The 19,259-nt window shown below is 41.9% G+C and overlaps 1 protein-coding gene across 1 annotated transcript; it reads left to right on the top strand.

The window, feature by feature from the left end:
- Window positions 1-80: 80 nt before the first annotated feature.
- On the top strand, window positions 81-18,909 carry MPC1 (mitochondrial pyruvate carrier 1). The gene is made up of 5 exons (XM_038394477.2): window positions 81-303; window positions 7,250-7,253; window positions 10,835-10,931; window positions 16,928-17,060; window positions 17,569-18,909. The coding sequence occupies exons 1-5, from the start codon at window positions 233-235 to the stop codon at window positions 17,585-17,587; spliced, it is 324 nt and encodes a 107-aa protein (XP_038250405.1). The 5' UTR covers window positions 81-232; the 3' UTR covers window positions 17,588-18,909.
- The last annotated feature ends 350 nt before the right edge of the window (window positions 18,910-19,259 follow it).

The raw sequence follows: 19,259 nt of genomic DNA, 5'->3' as shown, positions 1-19,259 counted from the left end.
CCTCGGAGGCTGGGTAGGGGGCGGGGCGAGGCGAGCGGGGCCAATGAGCGGCCAGAGCGCCATGGCGACGGAGGCGCTGCCGTAAAGCGATAGCCGAGGGGCGTCGCACGGAGCCGGTTTGACCCAGGTGCTGGGGGCAGTTGTCATTGGAGCTGGGGACGCGGAGCGAGTGGGGTGGTCGGCGCGCTCCCTGCCTCCTTCCCCGCCCGGCGCCCGATACTCCCCTGCCGCCATGGCGGGGGTGCTGGCCCGCAAGGCCGCGGACTATGTGCGCAGCAAGGACTTCAGGGACTATCTGATGAGGTGAGAGCGGCGGCGGCCGGCTGGGCGCGGCTCTGCCCTGCAACCGTCCGCCCCGCCCCGCCTCCCTGCCGCGCGCGGGGGCTGTTGTGGGCCGTTTAACCGGCCCTTCGGCTGGCCCGTCTGGGTCCCCCCCGGGCTCGCCGCGCTCGGACTGTGGCTCTCACGAGCGGCTCGTCCTTGGGCGAGCCGGCTGGGCGGGGCAGGAGAGGAGAGGGGCCGGGCCGGGCCGCTGGCGCGCGACGACCTCGGGGCGGGGAGGCGGCGCGCGCAGCGACCGCCCTGAACGGCGCTAGGTTGGGTCAAGGAGGCGGTGTTCCCGCAGCCGCCGAGAAACCCCGTCGCTCCCCTACCCTCGGCCTGTGGCCCTGATTCGCTGCTGTCCACTGGCCAATCGCAGTGTGCGACTGGCCGCCTCATTTACATACCTTTGCAAAGCGCCGGGTGCATCGTGTCGCTAGCAAGAGGCAGCAGCCGCGCCTGCTCCGTTTTCGCCTGTGTGCGTCCGTGGTAACTTGAGCCATGCGACGCTCAAGGGAGCCCCGAGTATACTGCGAAAACGGGCTACAGAAACCTCGCAACGTTCTGTTTACCTTTTTTTGGTGGATGGGCAATTTAATTATTACTGTCATCGTCGCGGATAAGACGGGGTTTGTAGCATTCGTGCTAGGGCAGATAAACTGTCGTGTCAGGTTTTGCAAGGCGAAAATGGTATACGCGTGTACGTTATGATGCAGGCTCTAATTATACAAGCATAAAGGGGCCAAATAATTTTTACTGGCAATCTTAATCAAGGCATTTCTTGAATTTTGAGTGATTGACTTTGCAAAACTAATGTTTTTATAATACTGGTTTTTTGTATATAATTTCCTATCTTTAAAGAAGAAACCCTCTAACAGCTGGAAGCATATTTATCCCCAGCTTGGGTCGTCAACAGGGTTTGGATCTTTAGAGCCACATTCCATACATAGGGGCTGGAACAAGAGGTGCAGGGGGTGCTGCAGCTAGGAGTTGGGGCAGCTAGGAGTTGAGTGCTGCAGCACCCCCTGACTAGAAGCTGTTTCCATTATATACAGGATTTACAATTTGGTTCAGTGGCCTACAGCACCCCCACTATAAAAATTGTTCCAGCACCCCTGATTGCATACTCTATCAGCTCAAGTGTAGAAGTAACTGTTAGATGCTAAACAGCCTACTACACCTATATGGATCAACCACTAGAAGTGGTGAATTACATACTTTGCCTGGTTTCAGAGTAGCAGCTGTGTTAATCTGTATTCGCAAAAAGAAAAGGAGTACTTGTGGCACCTTAGAGACTAACACATTTATTTGAGCATAAGCTTTTGTGAGCTACAGCTCACTTCATTGCTCAGCTATTTGCTGACAGCAGAGGAATGTAGAGACTTTGGTTTCATAGGTTCAGTTTCAGGTTCTGCATGGGAATGTTACGGTTAGACTCTTGTGTGCCCAGCGTGTTCCTCTTGTAGCCGCTCAGCACTCAAATAGAGTGGCTTCCTTCTCTTCATTGCCTGTTGCCAGCTAAATTTACAGGAAGGAGTCTTCTTGAACTCAGTTCTTGTGTCTAGTGCCACAGGGGCCTACAGCAGCGGGGAGGAGCAATTTCCAGGAGGTCCTGCTCAGCCCCTGCAGTTCTGGGGTGGAGCCTGGCTAGTAAAAATGGAGTCTTCAGAGCATTTAACTCCCAGAATCTAACAAGTTTCTACTGAGCATATGTGAACTGTGGTTGAAGCTCATAACTTGGCCAAATTTGAGCGAATTTTCATGAGGACAGCATAGGGCATAGATCCCTTACATCAAGGCAACCCTGCCACTCCCTTCCAAATTTCAGATTCTTGTAAGAAAGCATGGAGGTGCTAGAGCTTATCAACAAAATGGTTGTAAGAATTTTTTTAACATTGGCAAAACAGTGGAATATTTTCCCTATTAATCTTATCTTCAGAAATACTGAACTATTTTGGCTTAAAATATTAAAAATAATAATAATCTTTTGTCCGCTTGAGGAACACAAAGACCAGAGGAAATTTCAGCCCAAATTATTTGTTTGGCAAAGTTATAAGTAAGTGAAAACAGTTGTATAATGGTAAGTGTCAGGCAATCTTAACTCAGGATCCAGGTCTGCTTATAATATTTTCTCAACACTAATGGTGCTTGGTGTTGAGCAAACACAAAAGACCACATAATTGTTGCTCAAAGGAACTTTGTCTAATATAGACACAAGCAAGCATAGTATGCAGGAGATGGTGCACGCCTTGGTGGAGAAGTCTTGTAGTAATCAAAATTTAGGCTTTGTGGGAGAAATCCGTTTGTCAGAAAAGGAGATTTGGCACCTACTGAAGCAAGTTCAGACAGAAAGGGTAGATGAAAAGTGTGAAGACATGAAGGATTCCAAGACAACAATAAGGAGAAGATTTGAGTCTAAGCAAAATAAGGAGAGTAGGAAAAATGGGAGCAGACATGTAGGTATGGCTAGATATAACTCAAGGACTCTAAAGGTTTTCAGGACAATATATTTCATTTAACACTATCCTGTGAAGTTGGAAGTGAAGCTGGAAGGAACTTGCTAAACAGGATACCATATTGTTCCAAATCTTAATTTCTTTAATGTTTCAAAGGGCTCTGGTTTCATGGTGTTGCTTTCTACGTACGTACTTATTCGATTCTATCTCTTACTGAATTAGTATCTGTTAGATTTTTACAGTTTTAATGTACTAGAAATCTTTTTTTAAGTTGATTATTTTGTCCAGTGTGTGTTTATAAGCTCCACTTTGTATGAACACAGTTTCTTGTCTTACTGGGAGCCTGTAACTGTGATCTTGATTCCAAAAATTGAAGAATTGCGAAGACTCAAAGGATACCAGCCAAAAATCTCCATTTTAGCCATTGCACAAGAAAAATACAAAAATCATACCTTCAAATTGTGTTGTCTTCCTAGGCTCCTTATTGTAGGCCTTTCCTTTCCCAAATTGGCTTTCCTGGAGAAGGTTACCTGTCTACCCTCCTCTTACAGGGATAGGAACATATCACGGGGCATTTAGATGAATTATGACTGAGACAACAACTTTTTAAGTCATCAGAGTGCATCCATGAATACATTTTAAATCAGGCTCTTTTAATGGGTAACATGTTTAAATTCATAGTGGGTTTTTTTGAATCCTAAACCCACAATTCACTTTTGATAGACAAACTTAGTGCCTCCTATGTCTCAAGATAGATGTTGATTCTAAATACTGTAATATAACAAATCATCCTATTAAACTGTGTTCTAAGTATGTAATCAGTTGATTCAACAGATGCTGTAACAACTCTTAAGTTCTGGTTTCTCTGAAATGATTATTAAATAGGGATCTAGATGCCCGTGTGTCCAACTATATGTATACAATTGGCCATCAGTTTTTTACTCTACTTTTTTTTTTCCAATATCATGGTTAACATCCCTCCTACGCCAAAGGCCAGCACAATGCTTAAGCTTCAATTAAGTTCCACTCAAGCCTTATTATTCCACTGAAGTGTGACGTACATGAAGCATAGGTCTTGACTGGGTTTCACCCATCAAATACTACCACTGAAGCCTTTATCTTGACCATCTTTCATGCCAGAACTGAAAGAGGACAGACTCACCGTTAGACCAGATGAGATCTGGTTATAACAAGAACCTTTTGTGTACATAGTAAGGTACTAATGAAGGGAATTTCATGCATGTAAATCAAATGCCAGAGTCTAAAAAACCCACAATGGACACCAATTATTATAATCCCTGTTGACCCTCTGAGGGGAGCCAGTTGAGAGCCACTTCCTGAACTGCACCTGAGCCTCATCTACAACTCAGGACAGCTCAGAGTGAGGCACCATTAAAAGCCAGCAGAGCACCATTGGTTGTAATACACTATTATTCATGATTGATAAAGTGGCCACTAAAATAATCTCTTTCCTGACTTTGCTCTCATGGGTCATCATGGCTCTCAGATGATCCACGACAGGAGGGGAGGAAATGACACATTTTCCATCTATGCTTGGCCAAGGCAATTGTGACAGTTGCTGGTGAATATGGATGCTTGTTGTAGTCATTTCATGCCTCTGTCACCTTGACTAGTTCACTGTAATATACTCGAAACCTTCAGGAAGCTTAAGCTAGTATAGAAAGTGCCTGACTGCTTGCCAGTCTTACAAAATGCACCCGTTGCCAGTGCTCTAAATTGCTCTGGCTACCATGTTGATTTTAATGTAGGGCTTGTCTACCTGAACAATTAGACCATGGCAAGCTGGAGTATGACTCTACCTTGCACTAGTGGCTCGTGATATTAACCGTCTTGCTGATGTGTGTTAATCGAGCGCTTTGAGATAGTCCCCTTTGAAATAGGACTAGCTGGGAGTATCTTAACAAACTGTTAATGCACATCAGCAGGACAGTTAAATCACCAATGACTAGTGCAAGGTAGATTCCCACCCCAGCTTGCCATGCTCTAATTGTTCAAGTAGACTAGCCCTTAGATTCCTAGCTGCTCCTTTTAGGGATTTCTGAGGGCTAGTCTACACTGGCAATGCTGCGCTTTAACTGTGGCTTGTATGGTTGCAGCAGAACGCTGGGAGAGAGCTCTCCCAGTGCTCTTAAAAAAACAAAAACAAAAAAACCACCTCCACAAGGGGCATAGCTACCAGCACTAGGAGCACGGCTCCCAGCATTGGTGCACAGTCTACACTGGTGCTTTACAGCGCTGAAACTCACTGCGCTCAGCAGGGTGTTTTTTCACACCCCTGAGCAAGAAAGTTGCAGTGCTGTAAAGCACCAATGTAGACAAGCCCTACGCCTGACATGTTATGACTAACCATATAGTTCTCTCTCAGGAGGAGAGGGGCTCTGCTTTTGAAGGGTTGCACTTACCTTTGTGGAGATGGCTAACTGAGGATAGAGCCATTATACTTCAGGAACAAACATATATTGCAGTCTAATTACATCTAAGAATGGAGAGATTACAACATCTGTTGGTGAAACTGATCTGTTCTTGGCTGCAAAACACTGGCACACACTAAATATGTGTTTGCTTTTGAAGGAAGAGATTGTGTAACCTTGGTTTTTCATATTCCTCCCACAGTGATAGCTGTCCCAAGGGCAGAAGAACAAAAAGGATTTGGTTGGGGGAAAAGAATCTTCCCCCATCTGGGCAGGTTGTGAGTTCTGCTGTTAAAATAACAACAGTATTTTAGACCCTGTTTCAGACTGGATTTAATTGGCATTAAACTTCCATTAGAATATGGACTTGAGTCTGAGAGTTCTTTTAACTGGCTTGACTAGCAGTGTTTCCACAAACATAGATCAACATACATTGTAACTATGTTTTCATGAAAATGGCACTTACTGCCATCACTGCAACCATCAAAAAATGGACTAGATTCATTCCTGATGTAACTGCTCTTTGGTGGAGTCAGGTGGAGACTGGCTCAATGACTATTGATTATGCAGACCAGTGGGGAAAACACATAAGTTACACAGTCATGAAGCTAACAAACTTATGTCACATGTACTCAAATGGAGCTTACTAAAAAAGTCTAAGGTATTAATGAAGCATTCTCTCATGTCATATTTTAAAAAACCTTGTATACTCAACAGCCCAATAATAAATTACTGTGGGGCATACCCAAAGAAGTCCACCTGCAGCATCACCCAGTGAGCATGGTTACAAAATGGAAGAAAACTAGAAATAATAGTGAAAACATGCCTTTGGTGGTTCTACTGAATATGCATTTAAAAATAGAGGCTGATAACTTAGATATGCAGGGGTACATGTTGGTCATGCACATACTCGTGGTAAGCTATTGCATCTAGACACAGTGTCTCAAACTAAAAGAAAAGGAGTACTTGTGGCACCTTAGAGACTAACAAATTTATTAGAGCATAAGCTTTCGTGAGCTACAGCTCACTTCATCGGATGCATTCCTCAAACTAATAAGAGTAATGTTCTCAGAAACTTCTTACCATACAGACTCTAATGTAAGAGTACAGAATTGTGGGATTGATTAGAGTAAAATGTGTGCATCTCAAGACAATGCATGGCAATTTCTAATGCATATTTGGTTTTGCCCTTTTATGTTCACCCTGTATCATGTAGCTGCAGACAGTCCCAAATATGTGCCTGCAACTAGCATTGACCCAACCATATCATACTCTAGTACCTGAGTGAAATAGACTTCAATTAAGTGTTTTGTGTGTCAAGCCATTGAAGAGTCTCAACATAGAGATAATGTACAATACAACTATGGTTTTATGGTTAGGTCTCCTAAGCATTGTAACAGTGAAATCCTCATTGGCAACTTTCCCTGAACTAGAGGGTCAATTTGATTCTTGGTTTCTTTATCAAAAGCAAATGCAACTTCTTTTGTGATTTACATTAATTACTACTTGTTTGAATTCACCAGGAATAAAACCCTACGCATCATTATATTTTTTTCTTAGTTTGTAGTTAGATGGAAGAGGCAGCCAGCCACATTGCTTTTAGAGCTCAGTTAGGCTTTTGACACCCTCTTGATCTTAAAAAAAACTAGAGGTGGAATTCTGGCCCCATTGAAGTCCATGGCAAAACTCCCACTTGTTACAGTGGGACCAGGATCTCACCCTAGTACATTAGATGAGAGGAAAGGCTATTTAGAGGGTAAAATTTGTATTATATCAAGACAAGTGTTTAAATATTTTTGGTTTTAGTATAATAACTTAATTGAGAAAGCGGCAGAGAGTCCTGTGGCACCTTAAAGACTTTGCCGCTTTTACAGATCCAGACTAACACGGCTACCCCTTTGATACTTACTTGAGAGAAATTGCTGCACCATAACTTATGTCTTCCACTCAAGATCAATAATTTGAAGGAAACTAACTCTTCTCTGCTCCTCTTTCATGCATCATCTGAATGGTGAACCATAATGAACACTGACAACATAGTACGGTAAGAAAAAGCTTTTTCTACTTTATTTCAGCCATTTGTAATCTTGCTGTACTAGCATTGTTATGAACTGACCTGACTCTGTCTAAGGAAGTGCATTGCTAACCTTCAGGATTGGTGAGTTAATAAAAGTTGTCCTCGCACATGGAGTAGAGAGGTATCAGGCTAACAATCCCCTCATCTAAGGAGGACTAAAGCAGCTAAGGAATCATTTCAGAAAGATATGGGTTTCCTTCACAGCTCCTCAGTCACTGTTTGCTAGGGGCATGGGATTGATTTAGATTTCATCTCTGACTACTACAGTCATGTGTTGTTGCTAGATGAATTGAATGTTTTATTTTTAACTGTGTTTACTTCAGACAGTAAACAGCACAGTCCTACAGCTTTCACTCTAGATTTTCTCTAATGGTCCAGTTATCTCCATTACTGAATCTGGAAATCATGGGTCACTGTATTGTGGGATTCAGTGTACTTAGTTAGTTCTGTAATATGGCTGACACAGAAGGCTATCCTCTATTTCCCATGTAGACTGAAAACAGCCTGTACATGTGAAGTTGTACTTTATTACATTTCTATTGAATCCTCTTACTTTCTAGATGAAAAACATAAAACTTCTGAGGGAGTAGGACTGAATGGCTGACGGGATTGGAAAGGGGATTATTGAGCCTTTTACCTCTTGGTCTCCATTTCAAATGTGATCCAGATCAGTAGTGATTGAAAGTTACTATTTGATGGCAGATTAGTGATTTATATGAAACAAGTTGAGTGAACTGACTTTTTTTTCTAATGAACACCCCCATATCACAATAATCATCGGACTTAATACCTTTTGTAGGCAGTCTAATAAGGAATCAGATGCTGAATGAACATGAACTACCCCCCAGAACAAGAAGCTAGCATTAAGTCTCCTAAGGCTAAAACTGTTTTGAGGGTAGATGGACAGCCACTTTCCAGTGCTATCATTGTGTCAGTTTTCAAGAACTAAATTCCACTATTTTAAATGAATCCAAAGAAAACTGTAGAGGTACTTAAAACGGTATTTGTGACAATGTATGTGCAATTGCGGTTACACTCAGAATTTGCCTAAAGTGATGCATTAGCAACAGAAACTTAGCCCTGGGCTACACCGGGGTGGGGGGGTTCGAACTAAGATACGCAACTTTAGCTACGCTATTCGCATAGCTGAAGTCGAAGTATCTTAGTTCGACTTACCTGGCCGCCCTCACGGCGGCGAGTCGACCACAACAGCTCCCCCGTCGACTCCGCTTACTCCTCGTGCTGAGGTGGAGTACAGGCGTTGATTCGGGGATCGATTTATCGTGTCTAGACGAGACACAATAAATCGATCCCTGATAGATCGCTACCTGCCGATCTGGCAGGTAGTGAAGATGTATCCTTAGTTAGGATGTGGGCTAGAATGTACCTGCAGTCACATTAAAAAAAACCTGTAGTTTTAAACAGAACATTGAAACTATTAAAATAACTTGGTTATATACAAGCCCCCCACCCCCATAACAGATCACTGTTACTGAATTTCTGCTGCTGTGATTCTAGCTATTACAGTATATATTAACTTACATTGGTGTCTGAGTAGTAGGTGTCCCTAAACCACATATGCCTTCACCTAGACATTGTCATTAATGTAAAATGAAATACCATAACTCAGAATGTTCTTGTTTTATGGGTTTGTGAGTAGTAATGGATTAGTTAGATTTTAATTAGTGAATCCTCATGCATTTTCTTTCCCTATCAACTTTCATGTTCTTCCACATTTTCAGTAGTAGAAATGGAAGTTTTTTTTAACTTCTCTAGTCTTGTACTGTCCTTCGCAAGTAAATTGTGTCACACTATTTAAACTTCTTAAACTAAACTGTTTGGATAAAATTTTCAGAAGCCTCCAAATCATTGTCAGGCACTTAAGTCATTTTTGGCAGTGTTATTTTGCGATGTTTAGTCTTGCGACCTTAAACACATGAGGTCACTTCTCACTGTTAGGTGAGGTAAAATTGCCAACCTTGCTGCAAAACAGCACTTAACTCAGCAAAACTGATCATGGGGGTTATTTTAGCTGTTTTTTATAAGCTTTCTACCTCTTTTCTCATACATGGGCATCCACTAGTCTGAACACTACTAATGAGTTAGATCTGCTTATTCCACCACAGTAGAGGCAGTTTAGATTCTATCTTCTTTCCTTTGAGTTGGGGGTGGAAGCAAAGCTGTCTCTGTTCTAGTGGAGTGCACACGTAAAATCCACAAGCTCCTGTCCAGACCATTGGATGGTCTTCTGCAAAAGAACTAAAATTACAGGTGAAGAAACCCATTTTCCCCCTGCTTCTCTCCCCCAATATGCTCCCTTGTTCTGAATCATTGGAATATGTGTAAGATTAATATTAAAATAGATGCAAAAGTGGTGTTAACTGGCTGCAAAGAATTCCAGCTTTTACTTGCAAATAGGTATCCTAATGGCCTCAGAAGTTAGCCAACTTGCTGGTCTTGTGCGTGGTTTTTGTTAGGAGAAGAAATTCCTGATAAGTATTTATTTGATGCAATCATTTCTATTTACATAGAATGTACATAAAATCCTGTTTTCCTGAACACAGGTCACAGTTCCTGTGCTCTTAGTTCCAAGCCTTTCAGCCAGCACTCTGCCCCAAAGCTTTCTCTCTCTTATTTCTCAAGATCATGCTCTAAGTTCTTATCTGGGTTTTTTGCTTCCATTTCTCTCTTTCTGTGGTGTTTCTTCTTTCTTTTCTCATGCACACGAACGGATACACAGTTGGAACTAAATGCAGGGATGTGGGTTTGACTTACCAGATCCCCAGGAAACTCCTTGAACTACATGGCTCAGACACAGCCGAGACTTGTATGCTGTCTAGTCTTTGGGCAGTGGTTTTCCATTGCTTCAGCTATCACTAAACAAAGAGCATTTAACTGTTCTCATTTACCTAAACGAAAAGTGGTTATTGCCCAACAGCTTCCACAATGCGGCATGATTGCCAGGAGCGCAGGCATGCTTGTTGGGAGCAATCTAGCCTCCAGCATAATGCTGGAATGCCCCCTTAAGTTATTCACTGAGATATTTTGCACTGAGGTTTTTTTTTTTTTTTCCTGCCTTCATATTGAATAGTGGTTTGGAGAATTACTTGTATGAACAAGATGCACTATTTGTTTGTATAAGTTGTCTGTAGACTCTAGCATAAACCTGAAGTTACAGTAGTGACCACAGAGTGGGTTCTGTTGCCACTTGACAGCCTGGGAAGAATGGCGTGTTCTGTCCTTGTCTTCCATGGGACAAACTATGCCAAATCCATCTGCATTGGCTTGGGAAAGTCGGGAGGATTTTTCCCTGCAGTGGAAAGGATGAGACCCTTATTCGACAAGAGGGTTTTTTTTCCCTCCACTTAAGTGTACTTGAAAGCTGTCTGTATCCTAACTTGAAAGGAAGCTATAACGCACTACTACTCTTCCAGAACTTCCTCTCTCTCAAAAAAAAAAACAAGAATAACATGTAGATGTTAGTAGAAAAAAATGAAATCTTTAAAAATTAGAGGATAAACTCTTTGCTTCCTCCACTTTATTTACAGCACTTTTGGGGACCGGTAGCCAACTGGGGACTCCCTATTGCTGCTATTAATGACATGAAGAAATCTCCAGAGATCATTAGTGGCCGAATGACATTTGGTAAGAAACAGGGTTGAAATTGGGACAGACTTAAAATGTCAAACTACTTAAAGTCCATAAAAAACTTTCCGAACGCTACACTTCAACCACTAATTTTAGTTTAACACATCTGTAAACTCTCTTGTTGCATCTAAAATACTGTGGATGTAAGTTTTAAAAAGTAACTAGTAACTTCTGGGTACTTTTTTTCTTTTTTTTTTTTGAGGTGCCCAACTTGAAACATCTTAAAGGGGGCAGATTTTTTTTCCAGAGGGTGGATACTCAGTAATTAGTGTAGATTTGGGGGGGAGGGAGGGGAGTTCTGAAAAGTGTGTCAAGTGTGGGCATTCAAAATCAGTAGTTGCTTAGAAAATTTAATCCTCTTTGTCTACTACTGTATAATGTTAGTTCCTGAACATTTTCCTAACTTATTTCCAGTGTTAACTTGTTACTGTCTCCCTCTTGTACCAGAGCTCTCACTGATGCTGCTTCTGTGTGGTATGGGATTTAAGTTTATAATACTTGCCAACTGGAGAACTTTGAAAGGGAATGTCTTCTGAAGCTGCCTGCACCTTAGTAACAGAATTAAATTGCCTTTGGAGAGTAACAACTGTCTATTAGGTTTTCTACAAATGCAAGGGAGTTACAATCACTCTTTAAAACTACTCCTTACCATTCATTCGCTCTGCGTTCTGTTCAGAAGCTTTGCTGCTTGGAAATGCAAGAGTGGTTTCATTTAAACACTTGTTTGTCCTGGAATATACTTTTCCTGGACACTTTGCCCTAGTGTCTGCTTTCCTTCTGGTATATTGGATTTTCTTTCTTTCTTGTATGATAAAAATAAAACCAAACAAAAATCCTTTAAGTTTAAGATACAGCTCTTACTTTCATAATGACATTTACATTAGCCAAAGTATAGTGCCTTCCACTTGATTTGTTCAATAGTCTTTTGAGCAGATTCCCACAAAGCAAAAACTTGTGCTTATTATAACAAAAAATCTGACTACCCATTTAATCTGATTGCTTCAAACAAGTATTATTGGATAATTGAATCACTGTCTATTGAACATTGCTCTCAAGATGGCCAGTATTGCTTACTGAGATGGAAGACCCCTCTGGGCATTGTTACTAACATAAACACTGCTTTGTTCTATGCAAGCTATGAAATGCGCTCCAGTGATCAACTGCTCAGCTCAACCAAAGTGAGGCACATCCAGACAGGAAAATACAGTATACCATTTTTTTCTTATATATATGGCATTCACATGCCACATCCAATGAAGTGAGCTGTAGCTCACGAAAGCTTATGCTCAAATAAATTTGTTAGTCTCTAAGGTGCCACAAGTACTCCTTTTCTTTTTGCGAATACAGACTAACACGGCTGCTACTCTGAAATCTGTCACATGCAATATAGTGAAATTTTCTGAAACCTTTTTCAAATTTCATCCAGAACAAAACTTTAAGATCTTCACTAGCAAGCCTATTTCTTGCACAGCAAAAATTCCCACTGTGTCAAGAGCATAAATCATCATTTGTACTTTTTGACAGTTAATTTTCTCTTCTGCTTGTGGATAATTGAGGTATTAAAATATAAACGGAGAAAATTACATACATAGGATGAAAAAGGTGACTTGCTTTTAAAAAAAAAAAACTGCACTGGCAGTGAGAATTTTTTTAACCTCTCTAGTTCCTCTTTTTCTAAGTGACTGGATTTGATATACAGAATTTATGTATATCTGTCAGCTGACTAGGCCATAAGACTCCTGTTGAAAATTAAAACCAACATTTTTGATTAGCCCTCTAAACATTGCAGAAAACTCAGTCTCCTTATACATAAGTGATCCAACTGAAGTCTGAGTACTTGAGTAAGATGAGCAGAACTTGCCCTTGATAAAGGAAATAATGTAGTGTAAATTCCAATAGGGGCTTGACTAGCAAGCCTCCTTTAAAATAACAAAATATGGAGCTACCTGCACAAAAGAACTTGGGTGTGGTGATGCTGAGCATTACCCTGATGAATGTTTAGGCACTTACAAAATCACTAGGATTCACAAAGCCTGAGTTCAGCACCTAGGCTCCCTATACAATGAATAGGGAAAGAGAGATGCCTTAAAAAGGGATTCACAAAAGCCAGCATGCTAGGTGACTTGTTGCCTAAGCTAGCCAATGGGAGATGCCAAACTGAGAGGTGTGTACTAAGCCCTGCCCCTCTGAGATAGATGCTTGAAGTCTGGGATAGGTGCTTCCCTCTGATTGGTATTCTCCACTGCAAACTCTCTCTCGGTGCTAGATGCCTGTTTAGCAAGAAGATGGGGGAGAAAAGAGGAGGAGAAGGACCTCTCTTATAACTTTTAGCCAGTGGTGTCATTTCAGAAAAATTTTGGGGAGGGGGAGACTGTTTAACATATAGAAGGTTGTGTGATTATATTGCATTCTGCGAGATCTCAGGGTTGGGAGGGAACTGCTCTCCTTGCTCCATCGCAAATTATGTCCCTTCTTTTAGTCCAATGGTTCAGGTACTCACCTGTGATGTGGGAGACGCCCTGCTTCAAATCCCCCCTACAAGTGAGGGGGAGAAGAGACTTGAACTGGGCTCTGACACTTCTTATGTGAGTGCCCTAACCACTGGGCTATGGGATATTCTGATATGGGACTCCCTAAGGCTTGGTCTATGCTTTGAGCTAGGGGGTGTGAGTCCCAGCTCCAGTGGACATACTTGTGTCAGCTCTCATCAAGCTAATGTGCTAAAGATAGTGTAGCCATGGTACCATGGACAGCAGCAAGTGTTGGCACAGGCTAGGTGCCCCAAGTACTTTTCCACAGGGTCTGACAGCTTTGTATTCAGGGCTGCTAGCCCATGTCGCTGCTTGCTGCTTTCCATGCTACCATGGCTACACTATCTTTAGCACATTAGCTTGATGAGAGCTGATACAAGTATTTTCACTGGAGCTGGGACTCTCACCCCTAGCTCAAATCATAGACGTAGCCTCAGGGAGTCCAATATCAGAATATCCCATAGCCCCGTGCTTAGGGCACTCACCTGAGAGGTCGCAAATCCCTGCTTAAATCACTTCTCCCCCTCAGGTGGAGCAGGGATTTTTGTAAGATCACCTAGAGGGGCTTAAGACATCATGCAAGCTCTGAATGCATCGGATTGGGCCCTGCAGGCAAGTTAGGCAGAGGAATGCCCATCTTCCTGCAGTTGGTGAATTGCTCTGGGGCTTAGGCAGCCAGATGCCTGGCATGGGTCTGCTGTGCTCATGCTCTGTGGCAAAAACATAGGTGCCTAGGAAATTTTTACTGCAAAAACTTAGGCGCTGAGCAAGTTTAGGTGCCTACAGCAACCAGGGGCAGCTGAGTGGGGGTTTTGTGAATCCCAGTGGGGCCTCTGTGTTTTTTAGATGCCTCACAAGAAGAGATTGCCACTTTTAATCTAGCCCATGCTGCAAAAATTGATAAATAAAACACATCACTTCCTTTCCATCTTCACAGTGGAACTGCTTTGTCTTATGCAACTAATGAAAAGGGATATTTTGAACTGTAACTTTGTTCAGCCTTTAGAGTTCCCTTACTATATAGCTCAAAGGTGGGCAAACTACGGCCCACAGGACCCTCCTGCCTGGATCCTGAGCTCCTGGCCTGGGAGGTTAGCCCCCGGCCCCTCCCCCGCTATTCTTCCACCCCCGCAGCCTCAGTTCACCGCACCATGGGCTCAATGCTCTGGGTGGCGGGGCTGCGAGCTACTGAGGCAGCACAGCTGCAGAGCCTGGCCTGACCCAGTGCTGCGTGGTGCATGGCTGGCTCCAGCTGGCCAGCGTGGCTGTAGCGCCACCAGGAAGCATGGTAAGGGGGCAGGGGGGTTGGATAGAGGGCAGGGGAGTTTGGGGTGGTCCGGGGGGGATGGAAAGGGGGAGGGGCTGTCAGAGGGCAGGGAACAGGGGGGTTGAATGGGGGCAGGGGTCCCGGGGGGGACAGTCAGAAAGGAGAGGGGGGTTGGATGGGGCGGTGGCAGGCAGTCAGGGGCAGGGGTTCCGGGGGCAGGGAGAAGGGGTCGTTGGATGCAGCAGGAGCCCCCAGGGGGCAGTTAGGAGTGAGAAGAGGGGTTGGATGGGACGGTGGGGGGCAGTCGGTGGGGGTTTCAGGGGCAGTAAGGGGACAGGGAGCGGGGGGGTTGGATGGGGCAGGGGTCGGGGGTGCCAGGGGGCAAGAAGCGGGGGCCGGGCCACACCATGCCTGGCTGTTTGGGGAGGCACAGCCTCCCCTAACTGCCCCTTCATACAATTTCCGAAATCCGATGCGGCTCTCGGCCAAAAAATTTGCCCGCCCCTGATATAGCTGATGCTGGGTGCTTAAAATTTTATTGCATTTACTGTACCTGTTTTGCAAGGTCTTCTTTTTGGTGAGTGTTGGACAGGTAAAATAAATGTTTCAGGCCAATGTTGACACTAACCATCTTCTCCATGTAGTGAAATAGTACATTGCAAATGGGAAAGCTTAAACATCCATTTTGGTTTTGGGAAGATTTTTAAATTGAAATTTTTAAAGTGAAATTGCACAACTCTTCAAAGATTTCGCCAAAGAACTTTGCTGCATCAAATATATGTACACTGCAACACAATGTTTAGTTAGCTAGTTCAGTTTCAACTTAATACTGTTTACAAGCAGAAGGTTATATGACTGTTAAGAAATAGTTTTATATACAATGTTTGGTGCTGCAGTCATCCTTCAGCAGTATTACAAAGGTTAGTAGGTGAGTATTTCTCTCCACAAAGCATTATTTTTGCTACAAATTTGAATGAGTTGCTTTCCTTTTGTACAAAATGTAAGTTCTTTCTTCCTTCTTCCAAATTTTCTGCTAGAAATACAAACAATTCTCATAAAATATAAGGCTTTCTCTTCTGAGACAAGGTCTGTTGTCCTGTTGCCACAGAGCTATTTCACTAGGGCTCACAAGATTTTCTTGCATCTGAATTTCCATCAAAAACTGAAAGCTTACACTACAGCAAAAATTTATTTTCCTTGGATTTAAATTTTCTACTCCTTTACCCTAAGAGCACTTAACTGCAGATTAAAATTAATCGTTTGTGTGCCTACCTTAAGTCAGACTTTCCCTTTTAAGTTGTCTATTTTGGAAAATGTATGGGTTTTTTGTTTTACTTTGTTTTTTTAACAAGGGGAGCGTTAGTTGCTTTTAAAAATACTGTTAGTCCTTTCCTAGCAAGAACTATATTTAAATATGGTAAGAATTATATTTTAAATAAGGTGCTTGCTAGGAATGTGCCAATAGATTCAACTTTGTGAGAAGGCCTTATTTATTTAGGGCCTGATCCAGCTGCTATTGGAATCAATATTGGCGGCAATGGGAGATGGATTTGGACCCTGAACTGAAGATGCTTTGGTAACTTGTGTGTGGTTATAGGAAGCCACTGAGGGATTCAGAGATCCACAGCTATTGCAACTCTGTGTTTGGATCCAAGCAAAACAGACAACTTATAGAATTGTTTGCCTCTCTTGAGGTGCTGCCATAGTAAAGGAGAAATGCAGTCAGTAGTTGCTAAATAGCCATAAAATTAGTGTTGATTGCATGAAATGGTGTCTTAACAAATAGAAGTTTAAAATATTAGGTGGTAAGTTTCTTAAACATAAGCCAGTGATGTTGGGTTTTTTGTGGGGTTTTTTTTGTTTGTTTGCTTGGTTGGTTCTTTGGTTTTGCCTTCCTCTGCACCATGTGGGTGCAGGTCACTTGCCAGGATTATCTGGGTTATCTCACTTAATTCTTTTCCTGCCACTGCAGAGGCCTTGGACATTGGTGCACTTTGGTCCCTTCTATTCTCTTCCTATGCCTTATAATAGTCTAGTCTCCAGTGGGCTGTAATACTTTGGTCTAAATTTAATTGTTGGGTTTAGTGTGTGGGTGATGGTTGTGGCCTGCAATATCCAGACTAGATTGTATGGTGATTTCTTCTGGCCTAAAACTTGGACTCTACCACTGACACTATGTTGACTCTGTTTTACAGCACTGTGTTGTTACTCTTTGACTTTTATGAGATTTGCCTACAAGGTACAGCCAAGAAACTGGCTTCTGTTTGCATGTCATTTCACTAATGAAATCGCACAGCTAATCCAAGGAGGACGACTGATGAAATACACGTGAGTGAATTTTAAAATGCGTGTGGGGAAGGGGTAACAAACTGACATTTGCTAGGGATGTTCTCTGTACATGAATTCAGATTAGAAGCGTTGCAGTTTTTCATCTTCTATAATCAGCAATGACTATTAGCTGCCAGTTATTGTTGGTGCCTTCTGCGGTAACATCCCATTGCTAGTTGTTAATCTCGGTCACAGAGAGCAGCTGCTGAGAAGAAGTCTTCCCAGGAAACAAACTGCAGAAAAGCAAAGCAAATGCTGAACATTTCATTGCCTCTCCACACGCTGACACAATAGTTTAGGAACTCCCATTTTTTGGGACACTTAAAACTAGACTGCACAAAACAGGAAAGTTTAGGGACCGGTTTTGTTGTGGTAAGATGATAATCCAGATAATTCAGTAAGTCTTTTTCATACCCAACCTTTGATTTTTACAAGATGTTCAAGCATTAGTCAATAATTGTAATTAAATACTAAGACCTTCACTGAATTCTCCTGTTTTTCTTGGTAGGATGGAAAAGAAGAACTAAATATCTTTATCTTGGAAAAACAGGGAATGTGCTCCTCATCGTGAATTACAACAAAAGAAAAACTCTACAGCTGCTGTGATGCAGACTTTTGCATTTTCTTCTCCATCATAAAAATTATGAATACCAAATCTTGCCAACATAAAACACATCATCCTTCCACTAAATTTTGTAGACTGCCTTTTTTGTAAAGTACTCTTCCGAATGTAAACAATTACATCTAACTCTTCACTGCCTGACAAGTACTGACTTTTCTATTAATGAAATTACTTTGCAAATCATGTGTTCAATAATTTTTTTTAAAAGATGAGAACTTCGTTTTTATTTAACCAGCTACATAACTGAATGGCACAGGATCATTTCATGCATCTTAAGCCTGCTAAATCAATATGAACGTAGAGGTCAGTAAGACACAATTGTAGGTGGTGTAATTGTTCTGCATATTTAAACATTTTAGAAACCATTTAACATAGTACTTGGGGAGCATCCATTCCTGATTGTTTCATCATTAAAATTTATAATATCAGACTTCAGCAATATCTTCCTGATCTAAAATATGTAGTTGCAGACTTGCCAGTTCCAAGTTGCCAGGTCACCCACTGCATGTCTGTTTTCAGTAAAGTGACAAATGGATTTTTACCTGAAAGAGTAGGTTATTTATTTGTTTACATAATTCCTGCTCCCTAGTCACCTTGAGAGAAGCAAGAATTTCTTGTAAACCAAAGGAGGGTAACAGTAGTTACAAATGTGTATTTAAGAAGCTTGACATGTTGTGGATTTTTATATTAAACATATTTGTTTTGTGCACTTGGACCTCTGAAGGTTGCTCCAGTTCTTATTCAGGAAAACAAACCCTTCCCTTTACTTCAGTGGGAGCCTTGTCAGGGTAAGATCTGAAGGATAAAACTCCGTTGTCTGGTTGCCTCCACATTGTGGCAGTCAAGTTTTTCTTTTTCTACTTAGTCCTTCATCACACTTGCTTGAAAGTAGCATCAACAACTGCAAATAATGCATACAACATAAAGAATGTATGCAACAGACATAATTTTATAAGTGAAATAATTTTTGGACAGTAAAATTTGTGTCCCAACCTTAGTATGTACCATCAAAAAGTTTTAATCAAAATAATGGCAATAAATAATTTTGATAAAACTCTGCAAGTAGTCTCTTCACAATAAAATTGAATATTCTTCTTATATTCCAGTATAAGATCTTAAAGGAAATCTCCTACCTATGGGAAGTCTGATGATATAGGGGCCATTTTCTGATGCAATGAGCTGAAGTTGAATTTAAATAATCTGGTGTATAAAAATACTGTTACTGTTTTTACTGACTTGTGGAATTATTGGCATACAGTTGACAGACTTCTTTATATAGAAAGAAACTTTGTTATCCTTTACATGAATGGGATTTGTTGGATCAGGAAGGAGATGAGGAAACATCTCTCTAGAATTCTTAATGTGACACAGTGTTAATTGTACCAGTGACAAATCAAATAAATCTCATTAGTTTTCACTTGAGGAAAATAAACAACCATCAAGATCAACGTGTTATCCCATTGATCAGAAAACACACAAATGGCCACTAATAAAGGGGTACATGGATGTGTCTTTCCGTTGGGGGAATTTTTCAGTTGACAGTACCACTTGTTCAACATGTTGTCTCAAGCAGATCA

Source organism: Dermochelys coriacea, chromosome 3 (genome assembly GCF_009764565.3).
Source record: "Dermochelys coriacea isolate rDerCor1 chromosome 3, rDerCor1.pri.v4, whole genome shotgun sequence".
Taxonomy (NCBI): Eukaryota; Metazoa; Chordata; order Testudines; family Dermochelyidae; genus Dermochelys; species Dermochelys coriacea.
The sequence above is the reverse complement of the archived record's forward strand: the minus strand, read 5'-3'. Positions and strand labels throughout refer to the sequence as shown.

Bases quoted from the DNA above. Each gene is read 5' to 3' on its own strand.
- MPC1 (XM_038394477.2), top strand. From the start codon at position 233: ATGGCGGGGGTGCTGGCCCGCAAGGCCGCGGACTATGTGCGCAGCAAG. The intron at 10,932-16,927 runs GTAAGAAACAGG...TCTGTTTTACAG, and splicing joins TAGTGGCCGAATGACATTTG to CACTGTGTTGTTACTCTTTG.